This window comes from Chiloscyllium plagiosum, chromosome 5 (assembly GCF_004010195.1).
Source record: "Chiloscyllium plagiosum isolate BGI_BamShark_2017 chromosome 5, ASM401019v2, whole genome shotgun sequence".
NCBI lineage: Eukaryota > Metazoa > Chordata > Chondrichthyes > Orectolobiformes > Hemiscylliidae > Chiloscyllium > Chiloscyllium plagiosum.
In genome coordinates this window covers 44,874,158-44,893,313 of record NC_057714.1, presented here as the reverse complement: position 1 = coordinate 44,893,313, position 19,156 = coordinate 44,874,158, and the positions used below count along the sequence as shown (strand labels likewise).

Sequence of the window (19,156 nt, the reverse complement as noted above, 5' to 3'; positions counted from 1 at the left end):
GGGCATGGACAGGATAAATAGACAAAGTCTTTTCCCTGGGGTGAGGGAGTCCAGAACTAGAGGGCATAGGTTTAGGGTGAGAGAGGAAAGATATAAAAGAGATCTAAGGGGCAACTTTTTCATGCAGAAGGTGGTATGTGTGTGGAATGAGCTGCCAGAGGAAGTAGTGGAGGCTGGTACAACTACAGCATTTAAAAGACATGTGGATGGGTATATGAATAGGAAGGGTTTGGAACGATATGGGCTGGGTGTTGGCAGGTGGGACTAGATTGGGTTGGGATATGTGGTCAAGTTGGACCGAAGGGTCTGTTTCCGTGCTGTACATCTCTATGACTCCATTACTCTAACTTAATTGTCATCGACAAAGTATATATTCACTGCTTGCTTTACTAAATAGATCTTCAAAAATCTGAAGATTACATTTCCTATTTATGTTCTCAGTCTGTGTTTATTAGGCCAATCTTCACACTTTTGCCCCCCCCACTCTTTCCTCTTAAACTCTTCTGTGGAAGATGGTGACTCATATTTGGCTTTGGTTCAAATAGATGTCAGCAGTCTTCAGATACCTCTCCAAGTTGACTGCTGTTCATGTGTGAGGCTATTTATGTTGTGTTTATGTTGCAAAAAGTGGCGTTAAAGCTAAGCCATTCTTGTTCTTAACAATTATACATATTTACACCAACGATGGCATCCGTCTGCCTGGAAAGATGAGGGGGCACATTCAAGGTTGGCCACTTTTGGATTGGATGTTGCCTTTTGACACCAGTTTGTAAGAAGTAGTCTCCCTGTGTAGTTGGCACACACAAATAACATTGGCCCACGATTGGATGATGCACGTTTTTTTTGCGGTGGATTCCTGTCTGGAGTTGGCAGATCTATTCAAAGTCTCTTGCCTTTAGCACAGGAGGTGATGCCACACAGTTTGTGAAAATGGAACTTTGGCCTTGGAGATTTGCAGCTATGGCAGGCAGAGAGATGAGGAAGTAGTCAAGTATGTAATAATTCCTTCATCAAATGCCACAAACCCAGTCTTGCAGCAGTGACCTCAGGACCTGACCAACTCAACCAGCAGCAGTGGTGCTGCCGAGCCAATGTTGGGGATGGACAATGAAGTCACACACCCAGAGTACGTTCTGCACCTTTGGCACCCTTAGAGCTTCCTTCAAGTACTACTCAACATTTAAAAGAACTGATTCATTAGCCAGGTAAAAAGGTAAAAACTAGCTGTATTCCTGATGAAGGGCTTTTGTCCGAAACATCGATTTTACTGCTCCTCGGATGCTGCCAGAACTGCTGTGCTTTTCCAGCACCACACTAATCTCGACTCTGATTCATCAGCCAGTTTGGCAGGGGTGGGTGTAGTGGCAGGATGGTGTGGAATGTGGTGATCAGCAGTAGGCTTCCTTGCCCATGTTTGACTTGATGCCCTCAGACTTCATGGAGTCTTTCATCAATGTTGAGAATTCCCAGGGCAAATCCTTTTTGGACTATATACCAGTATGCTAACAGTGGGACAGGACCTACCTAGGATGGTTCTGGTATTGTCTGGAACATGAGTATGACCAACTCAGGCAGTTCTGTTGACCAGCCTTCCAGTTTTAGCACAATCTCTCAGATGATAGTAAGAAATTCCTATCATTCTTATGATCATCTCAGGGAGTGTGCTAAAACTGGGAGGACAAGTCAACCAACTGCCTGATGTAGTCATCAGCAGAATCAAATTTGCCACTGTCATTTCCAGTGTCCAGGTCAATGCCAGACATACCATCCAGTTTCATTCTTTTTATAAGCGTTTAGCAGTTAGAAACAACTAAGTGGCTTGCCTGGCCATTTAGAGGGCATTTGAGAGTCTCCCATGTTGCTAAGTGTCTGGATTCACATGTAGGCCAGATCAGGTAAGGATTGCAGACTTCCTTCTCTAGGAGGCATTTTTTCTTTAATGATAATGGGCAATGTCAGTGTTTTTCATGGTCTTTATTAGACTTTTCATTCCAGATTTTATTTTAATTTGAACTTCACTATCTGTCGTAGTGAACCTGGGGCTCTGGATTTCTCACCCAGCGACATAATCACCAAGCTGTTGCCTCTTTTATTTATTATACAATTTCTGTCCATGTTCCTTGACAGGTCCTGTTTGTTGTGAAGATCTTTTCTGATGTTTCTCTTCTTGTGCAGGCTATTTACAAAATTCAACTAATGGAAATGTCTATTTTTATGTTAAATTGTTAAATAGCTCTTTTCAGAATATCCATCTCATTCTGAGATCCAATTTATTTTGTCTTTTTTGATTTTCTACTCATTGTCTGATCTGTTTTCGTTTGGAAATTGACTACAGTGCTGTAAAACAACCTCAGAGAATTACATTTGGTTTCAGCAAATGTGTTTTACCGAAGGAGTATGTGAAGGTCATAATAGAAAATGCACCTTCTTCGACAAGATTCACAAAACAATTCTCAGAAATATGCTAAATACCTCTGAATTTTTATTTAGATGAGAAATTAATGCTTCTGAGTTCATATTGGAAGGTACCAGCATGCAGCCATTTCCCTCTTCAATGAAGGCATTTAATTTTTTTTTCTCAAAAAGACTCTGCTAAAATATTGGAGCATGCAATTTTGTTTGATAATAACCCTTAATAGAATTTTAGGCCTTTCTTTTGGCCTGTCTCATAATAGGTGTTTAGGACAGAACCATATTTAAAACTCACAAAAGACAAGTCAAAGGAAAAATAGCAATGCTATTGGATTACTGTTGTTACCTGTGGAGGGTAAGATTTGAATGGTAACATCCACAAGGAATGATGCAAGATTTTAGGCGAAATGTGTAATTCTATATAATAATGTAAATTTTCTGAATGTTAACGGAGTGAAATACTTCAGTTTATCATAAGTAATGTTCCATGATAGTAAATGTTTTCTGCTTTTAGGGACAAATTGAAGGGTTTTTTTTTATTCTTTGTACTCATCCAAGTCTTTCTTTTGTCATTCAGGTTAGAACCTGGATTCTTACAGTTGGCTACACCACAGCATTCGGAGCCATGTTTGCAAAAACATGGAGAGTTCATGCCATATTTAAAAATGTGAAAATGAAGAAAAAGGTAGGGAACTAAATAAATTCATCCTTTATTAATACTCCATCAGATTTCTTATGATGCTATGCGTTTATAGGTTAAAAAATGTGTTGCTTTATAAGGGCAGGCAGTTTGATATGTGCTAATTTATTATTTCGCAGTTGTGTGTGCTTTGGTCTATCCCTTTAGATCAACAGGTGTACCTGTTATAGTCACACATGCTCTTTAGGAAACCTGAGGTTAGACTGACTTTTTTTTAATACTATGTTTGTCTTTCGGAAAGCCAAGTGGAAGATATTTCCTGTTGCTTTGGATCCTTCCTTGTCACATCAGAAAACAAATGTTACCTTTCAGTTCTGCATACTTTAAAGTACAATAAACAGGTCTAAAAATGTGTGAATGTGTTTGAATTTTATAACATGCATCAAAAACTATTATGTAAATTTTCTGTGGCTACAGTTTAAACAGGGTTGTAGGTTTTTTGGTACTTGTTGCACCTGGTAAAACACAAAGACTATTTGGTGGTGACTGTTTCTGGTGTTTTAAATATGTAATGCCGTAATGCAAGCTGATAAATCTTTCCATTAATGTTTTATCTGTAGCATACGTTACCCACTATTTTACCTTTTCTTAACCTATTCCTCTTATTTGGTAGGCCAGTAGGTTAACCTTAGTCTGAATTTAGTATTAAACATTTCTTCAATTTCTTTTCTCCTGAACTCTTTATTTTATGCTTTCTCAAATGTATACTCTCAACTCGCCTAGCCTAATTCTTCTTTCTTCCACATTTTGAAATGATTCATTTCAAAATAAGTTGTAACTTGGTCTTTCTTTCTTGCCAATTGTTTTGAAACTGTTTGCTTTGTTCTGCACTGATGTCCCTTGCTGCGTAATTTACTCCGTCCCTCATCCTGATGAAGGGCTTATGCCCGAAACATTGATTCTCCTGCTCCTCGGATGTTGCCTGCCCTGCTGTGCTTTCCCAGCACCACACTCTCAACTCCATCCCTCATCAGTCTTCCCTGACATTTCCCACCAGCACAAAGGCCAAGCCACTTCCAGCCTTCCTAGCCGCTCTCCTGAGCCATACTGTCATTATTGCCTTCATTCCTAGCTCTGCCCCTTGAGCTCAGTTTTTCGAGGCTTAACAGAATAAATGGGCATGTGGGTCATGATACGTGAATCAGTCTATGCTCCTTCATTGTAATGCAGGTGAACTTCATGCTTTGTGCTCACTTCTGTGATTGCTGTTTGCTGGAGGCTGTGGAGGAAGTGGAAAATAGGAGAAAAGTCTTACATTTGCTGAGACCAGGAGAAGATCCAGTCACAAGGAAAATAAGATCATGAGTAGATAGCCATGGTAACCAATGACAGGCATCATACTCCAATACCCTGGATGCAGTATGACAAGAAATTGAGTGCTCTCATCATAAGGTCATATCCTACCAAATGCACCACTAACTCTACACTGCTCCGTTTACCACACCCCCATCACTCATCTACCAACAATCTCTATAAATCAGAAGCCATAACTAATATTCACTTGCTTCACCAGACCCTAATATCTGGCCTCATATCCTGAGTCCACAGCATGTACACTCTGCCAATTATTCAACCAGGACAGCTGTAGCACTCAGAGGACAAGATTGCACATAGATTCTGATGCAGAAAACTCCACTGAGTGGTTCAATTGAGTTGCCTACAGAAGAATGCTGAGCAATATATACAACAAAATGTATACTGCATTGTTGAAACCTTCAGAAAGTCAGCTGGCACTGTCAAGAAGCGTAGCGAAGTCCAGCACAATGTAGGTACAATGCTTTGCACAGAGTTGGAGCTCATTCTTTCGAGTGTGTGGCCAACTCCTTTCACATTCGTGTCAACCGTACCATGATGTAATGTTTGATGGCTATGTAATGACTTCCATTACAGCAAAAGCAACATTCTGAATACTGGAATAGAAGCTCAAACTAGTGTCTTCAGAAGATGATAGAGTCATAGAGGACTCCATAGCTGTAGATTATTATTTAGTAATGGGGCTTACAGTCTGACCCATCAGTCTAGCAATCTATGCTCAAACACATGACAATCATTCTGAACAAGAATGGATGGAAAATTACGGGATGTTGCAAACAAATCTGGCTTCATTCTGCAAAGCATTAAAGACACAAAAATTCATTGCCACAGTCACTTTTACAGTCACTAATAATGATGTCTGTATCCTGCTATAAGGATATATCTGTAGCAGTTGCCAGATTTGAATGAGGTCATCCTTACCTAAGCACAAGTGTTTCTCTTTTTTTTGTTGCTGAGGTTCAAGTAGGAAAATTGCTTGGTGCTAAGACCTCCAGCTGAAAGCCCGTCCCTTCCACCCCCCACCCCCTCCCCCCCCAACATTCTCCTTTCCCCTCTTCCTCATCTATACTTCCTCCTCCACCTTCAAGCAGTTTGTCCAACTCTGCTCATCCCTCCCACTCATATCACACTTCAGGTACCCTTATAGTGAAGGACTCAACTGGAGTATAGTCCTTACACAGGTCTAAGCTTTTACTTAAAGACCAAACATTACAAACATAACCTCCTGGCCCAAGCACCTCAGAATGTGTCTGCAAGTATCTCTTATTCATTATTGCTCAATTGCCATATTAGGAAGGAGCACCACTTCTCCAATGTTCCTGTATAGAGGAATACAAGTAAACCCTGAGTTAGTACCCACCACCATAGAACAAATATATAATTAGCAAGTAATACTGTTTTCTGAGGAGAATGCCCATTATTGCACTCATATTTTGTTTATGTACAAATGTTGCAAAACAAAGCCTTTTGAACCCACAGAGTCATAGAGATGTACAGCAAGGAAACAGACCCTTACAACCATCTTATCCATGCCAACCAGATATCCTAACCTAATCCAGTCCCATTTTCAAGCACTTGGCCCATATCCCTCTAAATGCTTCCTATTCATATACCCATCCAGATGCCTTTTAAATGTTGTTGTAGATTCACTGCTGCATCACACAGCAGTATCGGTTTCTTTCTCTGACCATGTGATCAGTGCCTTTGTCAATCTTTCTCCTTATCAAAGTGCTGTTGTTTTGATCTTTTGTCTCCCAAAGTTACAACACAATGTAACAGTATATAAAACAGTAACTGTTGCTTCTGGGATTCAAGGAAATCACCTCCAACACCTAAAATACCTCAAAAAAGGAACAGCTCTTACAGCCACAAATGTTTCCTGTCCTCCATCTTGGATTACCCAGAATGCATGTGACTTTTGCAATTTTACATATGTAAAAAGTATCAAAACCATGTGGGATTGTCGCAACAGCCTGAAAAAACATCAATCCACAACTAACCTCAATGTCGTTCATAATTCCTTTAAGTAATGTTTGGTGGGATGAGGGTTGGTGAGGCATGGATTTGTGCTGCTGCTCACCATATGTCCAACTATATATGACTAGAAACGTTATTAGTATGGAAGTAGTTAAAGTTTTAAATGTTCTTTCCAGTTTTAAATCTAAACTTGTAATATTTCTGTTTCCTCCTATTAAATAGAGCAGTGTTATTGTGGGGAGTGATGTGGAGTCTGCTTTGAGAGCTGGCATAGGGAGTAGAGACCAGAGACTGAGAAAAATGAATTGAAATCCAGTTTTAGTGTTCACCTTTCAAAGGGACTCATTTAGATAATTGAACATTTTGAATAAGGAACAGAGAAGCTTCAAGGGTGTGTAAATTAATAAATGCTCTCCTTAGGGGTTTAAAATACCTTTGACAAAATACCATATAAAAGACTGGTTTATAAAATTGATGTGCATTGCATAGGAGGGTCAGTGTCATCTCAGATTTTTTTAAAAATGGATGAAAGACAGACAGTAAATCATGGGAAATAATTATTTTTTCAGATAAGGATGGCAAACATTAATGTCACTCAATTGTCAGTGATAGTTTCACAGTTTTTTTTTGGTACATATATATAAATGAGTTGCATATTGGAATAAAATGCAAAAGTTTAAAACTTACTAATGAATCCAATCTAGGACGACTGAGAATGATAACAATCGGCTCCAACAAAATATAGAATGGCTCGCAGACTCGGCAGACGAGTACCACATGGAATTTAATCCAGAGAAGTGTGAGGAAGAGGCTATACAGACTGACTGATGCATTTGTAAGAGTTTATCAGGACAGAGCACCCCAAGGGTTTATTTGCATAGATCTTCAAAGGTGACAGGATGTATTGAGAGAACAGTTAACAAAGCAAGCTCTTGGCTTTGTTAAAAGAAGGAATGAAAACAAATACAGGGAAATTATACTCAAATTATATAAATCTGTTGGTAGGACACAAATAGAGTATTGCATCCAATTCTGACCACCACATTTTAGGGAGGATGCAAGTTTCTTGAGTGATTAATATCTGAACAATTGAGAATTCAAAAATTTGAGACTCACATCTGACACAATTTAACAAATCTAACAGTTTTATTGCAAAAAATGTTGAAGTTGAAAACAAGAGATTAATTTAGGACATACAGACTAGTTTGACTGCAGGCCAATTGGATCTGATCTGACTAGCACCTATACATTTTTGACAGGATTCCTCCCATTGATAGTTCCATTCCAAACAATCAGGAGTGCCAAAGGAGAAACCATTTCACAGCTAGCTCAACAGCACCAAAGGTTAGAAACAGATCAGACTGGTCTGTAATGTCTGAGCATTAGAGTACTCTGAGGAGCAGGATGAAATCGTTTAGGTGGATATAACAGGCCCACATTAGGATTACAGTTGACCTGATTACCCAAATTCACAAGATGAATTCTAGTTTGCAGCTATCATAATTGACAACAGGAATTTTAAATTAGATTAGGAGCTAGCATAAACATTCTTTCAGATCTAACGCTCTGATGGAGGTGAAGAAAATGTCCAGCTGATCTCCTTTCAGATGGGAAGAACAAGGGATTGTGGGATATAGATGAATTAATGTTATTTCTGCAACTATAAATTCTGATACAGAACAAGAATGAGGAAATATATATATTCAGCTAAAAAAATGATATGTTAGCATGAGACAGGAAAAACATCTGTTTCCCACTTGTTCGGAGACACAGGAGCAAACCCCAATTAAAAGGGCTTAGTGATAAGATGCTGTGAGGGGCAGCACAGATGGAGGGAGTAGATAATGGTAAGCAAAGGATGGGATGAGGTCAAACGGCCTTGTGAGGTCAGAGTAAGCAGTTTGTCACAGACAAGACCGGATAAACAGGAATAATGGGGCCAGTCTTAGGGAACTGGAGGATGTAGATAGGGGAAGAGCAATGTAAAACAAAAGAAGCCAAATTATATAAATATCGAGCGTTTGTTGAATTCGGTGTGTGTTTTGTCCCTGCCTTGTGACATCACACCCACTTGCAAGTGTAAAATAAATGACACTACTGATTCAGATTTTTGTCTCGGACTGAAATTATTGAAGTTGTTTCTCACAGGATTAAAATCAAAATGAGATGGCAGATGCAGGTTACAATTTGGTGTAATGGGAGAGAAATCACCAGTACTTTATATGTCATTCCTAATCACCACTCTTCATTGTAAAGTAGGGATGTTTATATTGTTTTGAAACTTATTCATTTAGCAGTTCCAGGATAAACTGAAATTGATTTTGAAACAAAAAAAAGAAGATGCTGGAAAAGCTCAGCAGGTCTGGCAGCATCTGTGAAGAGAAATCAGAGTTAACATTTCAGATTCAGTGACCCTTCCGCAGAACCTGAGGCAGGGTCCTGTTCTGAGGAAGGGTCACTGGATCTGGCACGTTAACTCTGATTTAGCTTCACAGATGTTGCCAAATTCACCGAGCTTTTCCAACAATTTCTGTTTTCGTTTCTGATTTATAGCATCCACAGTTCTTTCAGTTGAAATTGAAGTTTATTGTGCATTAATTTCCACCATAGAACCTCCATCCTGAGGACTACTACAAGGCAATATCTTTGTTTCTCCTGGAAGATAAGACCGCAAACAGTGGTGGGGAGAAAGTTACCAAGGATGAATGTGGCCAGTTATAAAACAGCATTCTAGATCTTAGTTTGCACTTTTAGGAATGAGGTTTCTGCTGAAAGGGATAATTTAATGGAGCAGAGGTTCTGGATTGACTGTAAACTGTGACTTATAATTAATAACTCAGAGATCATTTATAAATGTGAACCAGTTACCCTGTGCATTCTGCAAATAAGCGAAAGCATCCAGAGAATAACAATCAAGTAGCAGCATTCAGATTAGCAAAAGAATCATTTCAGCAAATACTCTAATTCTTGTTAAGTTTAGAAACCTGGTCTGTACTTTCTCTCAACCTGTGTTTAAAAAACAAGTAAATTGGAGAATTTTGCAGGCTTCAATAGAATCTTTAACTTTTGTGATGACTCTGGGGATAGCAGGATTGAATTTATAGTTCACCACCCCAGTGAAGTAATACACTACAGACAGGTAATTGGCTATGATATCTGAGAAATCTTATGGGATCTTCAAATATACAAGGAGATCTCAGGTCGATGACAGAAATTTATGGGCATTGAAGCTTCTGATATGTTGGATAGCAGCCTAACTCTAGCAACACAAGTGCGATACATCCTTACAACAACATACAAAGGAAATTAAGATGACCATGATATATTGAAAGAAAAACTCATAAAATCAGAACCAGCCCTACAAAGTAGTTAGTTCAACACTTTCAAACAGCTAATAAAAGCTCACCAACGAAAAGCAGGCACTCAAATCCAAATTGTATCAAACCAACGTTGAACGTTCAGAAATTGTTAATTTGCAAAATGGTTATCTGAAGTCTACAATTGAGTTTGGATCAGCATCCGCAGATGTCACCAAGTTTCATTTCAGTATAGTAGCAATGACCCAAACTAGACGTTCTGGAGCTGAGGAGTAGAAATGTTTAAAAGGTGAAGCATGACCATGTTAAAATTAAGCAAGATTTGGAGAAGTCAAAAAGAGCCTACTAAACAAAAAGCTCAACTATTAACAGTCACACGGTGCTATCAAATCTCTGACATTGGGAAAGAAATGATTACAGAAAATTTCACAAGCCTTCAGAAATTAACAGTAAACTGAAATTCTTTGATAATGGAAAAAGACTCTGAAATATCCAGGGTTCAAACGTCCCCGTGGACTATTAGTTAATAAAAGCAGTACTTAAATTTGAAAAAGATACTCCTGAGAGAGGGAACTGAGATTTTCAATTTAAGTTTACAGGAAACTACCATGGAAAAGCAAGCACTGTTTATTGACAAATCAACAAGACAATGATTATTATCTTTTGAAGAAAGAATGGCAAAACATATGGGAAAGAAGATACATAACTGAAGCCTTCAACACCTAACTAGTCCAAGGCCTTAGATGACATTAAGACTAATAGGATAGTGACAGACTTTGAATCTCCTTCTGTAGTCTCATCTGCCATCGCGTCTGTAGACTAGAATACTCTACAGAAGATTCATGTTGCACACATGTACTTGCTGACCTCGATGTTTATCACTATTCTTTCATTTTTACTGGGTCATTATTTTGTCAAATATATATTAAATGTGCTGGTGCTGCTGTGTTACAGATCATTGGGTAGCCTGAGTTGCTATGTATTTTGAACCTTTTGCATTCTTATTGTAATCTGGAATATGGATAGTGATGGTAGAGGCTCCAATTTTCTTTCTATCACATGTTTTAATCATTCTTTCTTACCATTAACACATGTTGGAACAATTTTCAGGTTGGTACCCAACTTGTTTAACCATGTAATGAATATACCTTACTTGGTATCAAGTCATTGCTATCAAACCCAGAGCTTCTGTTTCAGAGGCTGGGGACCACCTACTGTACCATAGGATATCCATGTTAACAGTGGATATCCTATGGTACAGTAGGATGGTAACTTCTGTTTGATGGCATTGGAATGTCAGGATTTTACATCCAGTTAATCAAGTTACTCCATATACCATGTTTCTTGCCTGTTTTTTGTCTTTTTAAATTTCTAACTGGATATGCTTGTTATATAACACTTGATAGCTTTAATGTAGAGTAGCTGCTTAAGTTTAGCATTGCTAAGGATGGTAAATTGTCAACATTGCTTTTTGGTTAATCCTATCCCTTTTTATGCATGCTCATGCTGAAAAAATTAATGCTGGAAGGTTTGATAGCTTAATGATTTTATTACTAGAATTGCAGCACAGTCTGGTTGTGGTAGTTTATGAAGTGTACAAGGGCAAGAAACATGGTATACAGAGGGACTTAATTAATTGGATGTAAAATCCTGACATCCCAATGACAGTTTAAGGTACAGAGATAAAGTCAGCAGCTATTCAAGTATTATTCTAGCCCTTGGCAATTTCATATTTGTAATAAATTTGCACTTCATTCATCAATGCAAAATCATTTCAGGAAAATCCTACCTTCAAGATGAAGTCAGCAGTGAAAGTTTTCATTGTAGCATCCTGCTCCCTATTGTTTAAAGGTGGATGGGTCTGTCAGCCTTGTGCAGGTGTTGTAAGGCCAATTTGTTGAACTCTGGAGGAGAGCAGGAGAATACATTCTTGCATGGATGTTTGGGATTGGCAAGAGGGAGCTTTGTGGGCTGGAGTCAGGATCACAGAGGATTGGAAGAGGGATTCAGGGCAGAGAAAAGAGGATAGGGTCAGAAATATGGAGGAGTAAAGTGGAAAGAGTCTGGTATCTTGGGTATGGTGGAGGGAGATATAGTAGGGAGGTAAAAACAGATGCTGGAAACCAGATTCTGGATTAGTGGTGCTGGAAGAGCACAGCAGTTCAGGCAGCATCCAAGGAGCAGCGAAATCGACGTTTTGGGCAAAAGCCCTTCATCAGCCCTTCATATAGTGGGGAGGGCCAGTCAAAATAAGAAAAGGAGGAGTCTGAGACATGGTCTCAGTACTGTCCATATGTGGGCTCAACTCACTGTGTTAACTGGTAGAGTCCTTACAGGACTTTGAATTTGCCTACGACATTTCAATTAGCCTATAAAGTTTGTTCTTCTGTAACATTATTTACAATGCATAGCAGGAAGGACCAGCGAAGCCTTGAGTTTCAGCCATGTCCCATACAGCGCTGAGGACAACTATAGACATTAGCATGAACACTCAATAAGGACCAAATTCAAAAACACAACACTTTATCTTCCATAAGAAAGGAAATGTCCCTAATGCTCCTCTAACCATCAATGGATGCCAACCATGAGGTATACACATATGTTTAGCTCTCCGACTCAGCTAATCTCAACAAATACCAATGTTGCACACATGATGAAACCAATATATGAAAGACTTACAAGTAAAACTTAATCTTAAAATTAAATGCCACCTCCGTGCTCTTAAAGAGCCTTGTGCTAATGGCAATAGAGTTGGTCAGTAAGTTGTGACCATGATGAGGAGCCTTCATTTTTACCAGGAGTTTCTTTGATACTTCTTAGTATGACAATGGGTTTCACTAGTGAAAAGTTTTCCTAATTATTAAATTGAATATGTTGTATGTTCCTGCTGTTAGTATTTTGAATTTAATTATTATTGCAGTGGGGGAGAGGGGAGTGTTCTGTTGGGGTGGTGGGAATGGGATAAAACAAAAAATGAGAAAGTGGAAATTGTGCAGAGTTCTGGTCATGACCTCAGAAATTTCAAATTGTTGACAAAATCAACACCATGGCAGGTTTGTAAAATTGAATTCAGTAAATCGGTAATTATTTGTCTGGGACTGGAAATTTACCATGAAAATCTAAGGTCACATCACATAACATATATTAAGGAAAGCAAAGCAATTGCATGCAGATTTTCATGAAGGCTATGTCAATGGCCTTTTAATTTTACACATTTATCTAGAATAAAATGCACTTGCCAGACATGTAATTAATTAATAACCAATATCAAGCTAAATTTTTTTGCACTTGGGGAAATTGTGAATTGCTCCACCATTAACATTACCATGAATATATTCACATGTACTGTAGTTATTTTGATCATCAACTTGAAACCTTAATCCTTTCACACCTGGTCAGCATCATTTATATAACAATCTTTGTCACTTCCTTCCTCTTTTACAACTCTCACAAGAGCGTGCAGGGAAATTTACAGTTAGTTTAATTAGTTTGATGTTTCAGGTGCAAATTTTGTCCAAATCTGAAAGATTAGTGTATTGTTAGAATCAGAAAAAGAGGAGAAGGAATGAATAACATTTCAATCAGAGGGGAAATTATTTGGTTGAATGACTTGCAACCTGAGAAAATAGATTAAATTAATTTAATTCTTAAGGAAGTTTCTGCTTTGAATGATCTTTGTCTCCACAGATTGATGAAATTAAAGTAAATTAAATGTATTGCAGGGAAGCCTGAAGTGATGTGTTTTGGAAGGAAAATATGAAGAGAGGTAATCTAAAGAAAATGATATATTTTCAGAAGGCAGAGGGACCTGCAAGTTCGAATATACAAGTCTTTGGAAGGGATTCATAAGTTGAGACGACAGCTATAAAAATTTACTAAAGCTTTACTTTATTAATTAAGGAATAGAATGCAAAGTAAATTCTTATGAACCTTTAAGCCTCAGTGAAAACATTGTGTTCAACTCTAGATACCACACTTAGGAAGAATGTCGAAGTCTTGGTAAGGCTGAAGTGTTACGAGAGATGAAGAGCTTCAGTTATGTGACAAGTGTTCAACTTAAAATAGAGGAGGTTAAAGGGAGATCAAAGAGAAGTGATCAAAATTTATACATGATTTTGTTGAAGTAGATGACGAGAAACTGATCCCTTGCAGGGGGCTCAGCAAACATTAAGAGAGTAACATTCACTGTAAAAGGAATATATAGAATTTAAGATAAATGGGAAATAAATCTCAGGATGAAATGAGGAAAATTATGAACAAGCAGTGAGATGTGATGATCTGGAGTACACTAACTGGAAAGGTGGTGAAAGCAGATTCAGATGTGGTTTACGTAGTGCTATAGGGAAGGGCAGGAAATGTTACTAATCAGGTAGATGGTGTTGACATATGAAATCTTGCACTTTATAAATAGAAGCATTGAACATAAAAGCAACAAAATTAAGAGTTTAAGGGTTAATGCGGATTATAACTGCAATAGATGCTGTTGGTTGCGAATTCTATCAGATCAAATGGATCGGTTAGAGGCAATGAGGAATTTGCAACAGCAACAGTATGTGATGGATGGCAGTTATAGGAAGGGGGGAAAGTCTCAGATACAGTCAAATAGAAGGGTTAACTCCAGGAAAGGTAAGAGAGGTAGGCAGGTAATGCAGGAGTCTTCTGTGGCTACCCCCATTTTAAACAAGTATGCTGTTTTGGAAAATATAGGGTGTGATGGATTCTCAGGGGAACGTAGCACGAATAGTTATGTTTCTGGTATTGAGACTGGCTCTAATGCAACTAGGGGTACGTTGTGTTCCAAGAGATTAATTGTGTTAGGGGATTCTCTAGTCCGAGGTACAGACAGATGTTTCTGTGGCCAGCAGCGAAAAATCAGAATGGCATGTTGCTTCCCTGGTGCCCGGATCAAGGATGTCTCAGAGACGGTGCAGAATGTTCTCAAAAGGGAGAGGGGCCAGTCAGAGGTTATTGTCCACATTGGAACCAATGACATAGGAAGGGAAAGGTTGAGATTCTGAAGGGAGATTACAGATAGTTAGACAGAAATTTTAAAAGGAGGTCCTTGAGAGTAATAATATCCTGAGGGCAGGAATAGGAGGATGGAGCAGATGAGGAGATGGCTGAGGAGTTGGTGTATGGGAGAAGGATTCACATTTTTGGATCTTTGGGATGTCTTTTGGGGTAGGAGTGACCTGTACAAGAAGGACTGATTGCACCTAAATTGGAAGGGGACTAATATACAAGCAGGGAGATTTGCTAGAGCTGCTCGAGAGGATTTAAACTAGTAAGGTTAGTGGGTGGGACCCAGGGAGATAGTGAGGAAAGAGATCAAACTGGGGCTGGTACAGTTGAGAACAGAAGCGAATCAAACAGTCAGGGCAGGCAGGAACAAAGTAGGACTAATAAATCAAACTGCATTTATTTCAATGCAAGGGGCCGAACAGGGAAGGCAGATGAACTCAGGGCATGGTTAGAACTGGGATATCATAGCAATTACAAAAACATGGCTCAGGGATGGGCAGGACTGTCGGCTTAATGTTCCAGGATACAAATGCGACAGGAAGGATAGAAAGGGAGGCAAGAGAGGAGGGGGAGTGGCGTTTTTGATAAGGGATAGCATTACAGCTGTACTGAAGGTGGATATTCCTGGAAATACATCCAGGGAAGTTATTTGAGTAAAACTGAGAAATAAAAAAGAGATGGTCACCTTATTGGGATTGTATTGTAGATCCCCTAATAGTCAGAGGGAAACTGAGAAACAAACTTGTAAGGAGATGTCAGCTATCTGTAAGAATAATAGGGTGGTTATGGTAGGGGGTTTTAATTTCCAAACATAGACTGGGACTGCCATAGTGTTAAGGATTTAGATGGAGAGGAATTTGTTGAGTGTGTACAAGAAAATTTTCTGATTCAGTTTGTGGATGTACCCACTAAAGAAGGTGCAAAACTTGACCTACTCTTGGGAAATAAGGTAGGGCAGGTGACTGAGGTGTCAGTGGGGGAGCACTTTGGGGCCAGCAACCATAATTCTGTTAGATTTTAAATAGTGATGAAAATGTATAGATCAGATCTAAAAGTTGAAGTTCTAAATTGGAGAAAGGCCAATTTTGACGGTATTAGGCAAGAACCTTCAAAAGCTGATTGGAGGCAGATGTTCGCAGGTAAAGGGACAGCTGGAAAATGGGAAGCCTTCAGAAATGAGATAACAAGAATCCAGAGAAAGTATATTCCTGTCAGGGTGAAAGGAAAGGCTGGTAGGTGTAGGGAATGCTGGATGACTAAAGAAATTGAAGGTTTGGTGAGAAAAAGAAGGAAGCATATGTCAAGTACAGACAGGATAGATCGAGTGAATCCTTAGAAGTGTAGAAAGGCAGTAGGAGTATACTTAAAAGGGAAATCAGGAGGGCAAAAAGGAGACTTGAGATAGCTTTGGCAAATAGAATTAAGGAGAATCCAAAGAGTTTTTACAAATACATTAAGGACAAAAGGGTAACTGGGGAAAGAATACAGCCCCTCAAATGGGGGAGATACCAAACAAGTATTTTGCGTCAGTATTTACTGTGGAAAATGATATGGAAGATATAGAATGTAGGAAAATACATGGTGACATCTTGAAAAGTGTCCATATTACAGAGAAGGAAGTGCTGGCTGTCTTGAAATGCATAAAGGTGGATAAATCCCCAGGACCTGATCAGGTGTTCCCTAGAACTCTATGGGAGTTAGGGAAGTGATTGCTGGGCCTCTTGCTGAGATATTTGTATCATCAATAGTCACAGGTGAGGTGCCGGAAGACAGGAAGTTGACTAATGTGGTGGCACTGTTTAAGAAGGGTGGTAAGGACGAGCCAGGGAACTATAGTCCAGTGAGCCTGACAGTAGTGGGAACGTTGTTGGAGGGAATCCTGAGGGACAGGATATATATGTATTTGGAAAGATAATGACTGATTAGGGATAGTCAACATGGCTTTGTGTGTGGGAAATCATGTCTCACAAACTTGATTGAGTTTTTTGAAGAAGTAAAAAAGAGGATTGATGAGGGAAGAGTGGTAGATGTGATCTATATGGACTTCAGTAAGGCATTCCATAAGATTCCACATGGGAGACTGGTTACCAAGGTTAGATCGCACGGAATACAGGGAGAACTAGCCATTTGGATACAGAACTGGCTCAAAGGTAGAAGACAGAGGGTGGTGGTGGAGAGTTGTTTTTCAGACTGGAGACCTGTGACCACTGGAGTGCCACATGGATCGGTGCTAGGTCCTCAACTTTTTGTCATTTAGGTAAATGATTTGGATGCGAGCATAAGAAGTACAGTTAGTAAGTTTGCAGATGACACAAAAATTGGAGGTGTAGTGGACAGCGAAGAAGGTTACCTCAGATTACAACAGAATCTTGATCAAATGAGCCAATGGGCTGAGAAGTGGCAGATGGAGTTTAATTCAGATAAATGCAAGGTACAGCTTCTTGGGAAAGCAAATGTTACTAGGACTTATACACTTAATGGTAAGGTTCTCAGGAGTTTTGCTGAATAAAGAGACCTTGGAGTGCAGGTTCATAGCTCCTTGAAAGTGGAGTTGCAGGTAGATAGTATAGTGAAGAAGGTGTTTGGTATGCTCTCCTTTATTGGTCAGAGTATTGAGTACAGGAGTTGAGAGGTCAAGCCGCTGTACAGGATATTCGTTCGGCCACTGTTGGAATATTGTGTGCAATTCCTGTCTCCTTCCTATCAGAAGGATGTTGTGACACTTGAAAGGGTTAAGAAAAGATTTACAATGATGTTGCCAGGATTGGAGGATTTGAGCTATAGGAAGAGTCTGAACAGGCTGGGGTTGTTTTCCCTGGAGCGTCGGAGGCTGAGGGGTGACCTCATAGAGGTTTACAAAATCATGAGGGGCATGGATAGGGTAAATAGACAAAGTCTTTTCCCTGGGGTCGGGGAGTCCAGAAATAGAGGGCATAGGTTTAGGGTGAGAGGAGAAAGATATAAAAGAGACCTAAGGGGCAACGTTTTCACGCAGAGGGTGGTATGTGTATGGAATGAGCTGTCAGAGGAAGTGGTGGAGGCTGGTACAATTGCAACATTTAAAAGGCATTTGGATGGGTATATGAATAGGAGGTTTGGAGTGATATGGGCTGGGTGCTGGCAGGTGGGACTAGATTGGGGTTGGGATATCTGGTCGGCATGGATGGGTTGGACCAAAGGGTCTGTTTCTGTGCTGTACATCTCTATGACTCTATGACTCTAAGCTGAACCTGGCAAGCTGGATGCTCAGTACCGGCACCCACCTTCCACAGAAAAGCAAATCCCAGGGCAGTGGGTGAAGGCATTATTTGATCCCGTAAGTATGTCAATTAATCCTGGGCACACAGGCCATCCAAAACCTTTCCTCACTTCCCCTCCCCTACGACCAAGTTACTTGTAGGAATATGCCTGGCACCTAATTTTACAACTAGGAGCCCATAAATGACAAACCATTTGTTAATGATGTGGAAAGGTTATGCTTCCTTTGCATTCATGATTATTTAGGGGAGGCTTCTGGAATTAGACAGTGAAAAGTTTAAGTTTCGGTATCTGAATACTCATTCAAATGATATCCTGTTTGCAGTTTTATGATCTTGTGGGGAGTACTCTGTTGTGTCTGATTAATGTTTTTCTAAAACTTACAGTAAACAAAAGTAAAGATACTGAATGATAACAAAGTTGTAATAAATATTCATACAAGTGAGTGGAATCCTCTATTTTGGGACAGCCAATATCAATGTGATCAGAATTTAAGTCTGCATGCTGGTCAGTCTGCAATATTTTGTTTTGTGAACAGATCTTATTTGGGCAATTTTCCATACATTATGGAGCTATTCTAATTAAATGTCTGATCAGTGCTAACCCCTCCCTTCCCAAGATGATAACAGTAAAATATTTGATGATGGTATTGCCATTGAACATCAAGAGAAAGTAGTTTGAATCTATGTTGTTAGACACAGTCAGTGGCTGGCATTTGCTGATGGGAATTCTTTCTTGTGGTTTATTGCCCTAACTGTAAATGTAGTCAAGCAGGCATGGATTGTGTCATTATCTGAGGAATTGTTCACAATATAAAGCAAAGATTGTGAAACAATTTTCTCATTTGTTTTCCAGTTCAGTTAAAGCAAAAGAAGACATCTGGCACTTTGACAAGAAAGATAAATAGTTGTATTTATTAAATGAGAATAAGTTAGTGGAAAGACCAATTTTATTTTGGACATTGACCTTAAAAATAGCAAATGATATTTCTTTAAACAGCTTTAACAGAGCTTTAAAGGATATTTGAGAAGAAATATTTCCCACTGGAGGATGGTGGGAGTCTCAAACTCACTGCCTGAAAGGTAGTTGAGTCAGAAACTCTCTTAGCATTGAGGCGATATTTGGAAATTCATTTGTGTTATCACTGCTTCCAGGG

General features: G+C 39.2%; 1 protein-coding gene across 2 annotated transcripts in view; it reads left to right on the top strand.

Annotated features, from left to right (window-relative positions):
- gabbr2 (gamma-aminobutyric acid (GABA) B receptor, 2) overlaps window positions 1-19,156 on the top strand; it is a 968,870-nt gene that overhangs the window by 845,452 nt on the left and 104,262 nt on the right. For both annotated transcript variants that reach the window (XM_043689956.1, XM_043689957.1), the window contains exon 12: window positions 2,990-3,097. In XM_043689956.1, coding sequence (XP_043545891.1) covers window positions 2,990-3,097 — 108 coding nt within the window. The remainder of the gene's footprint in view (window positions 1-2,989; window positions 3,098-19,156) is intronic.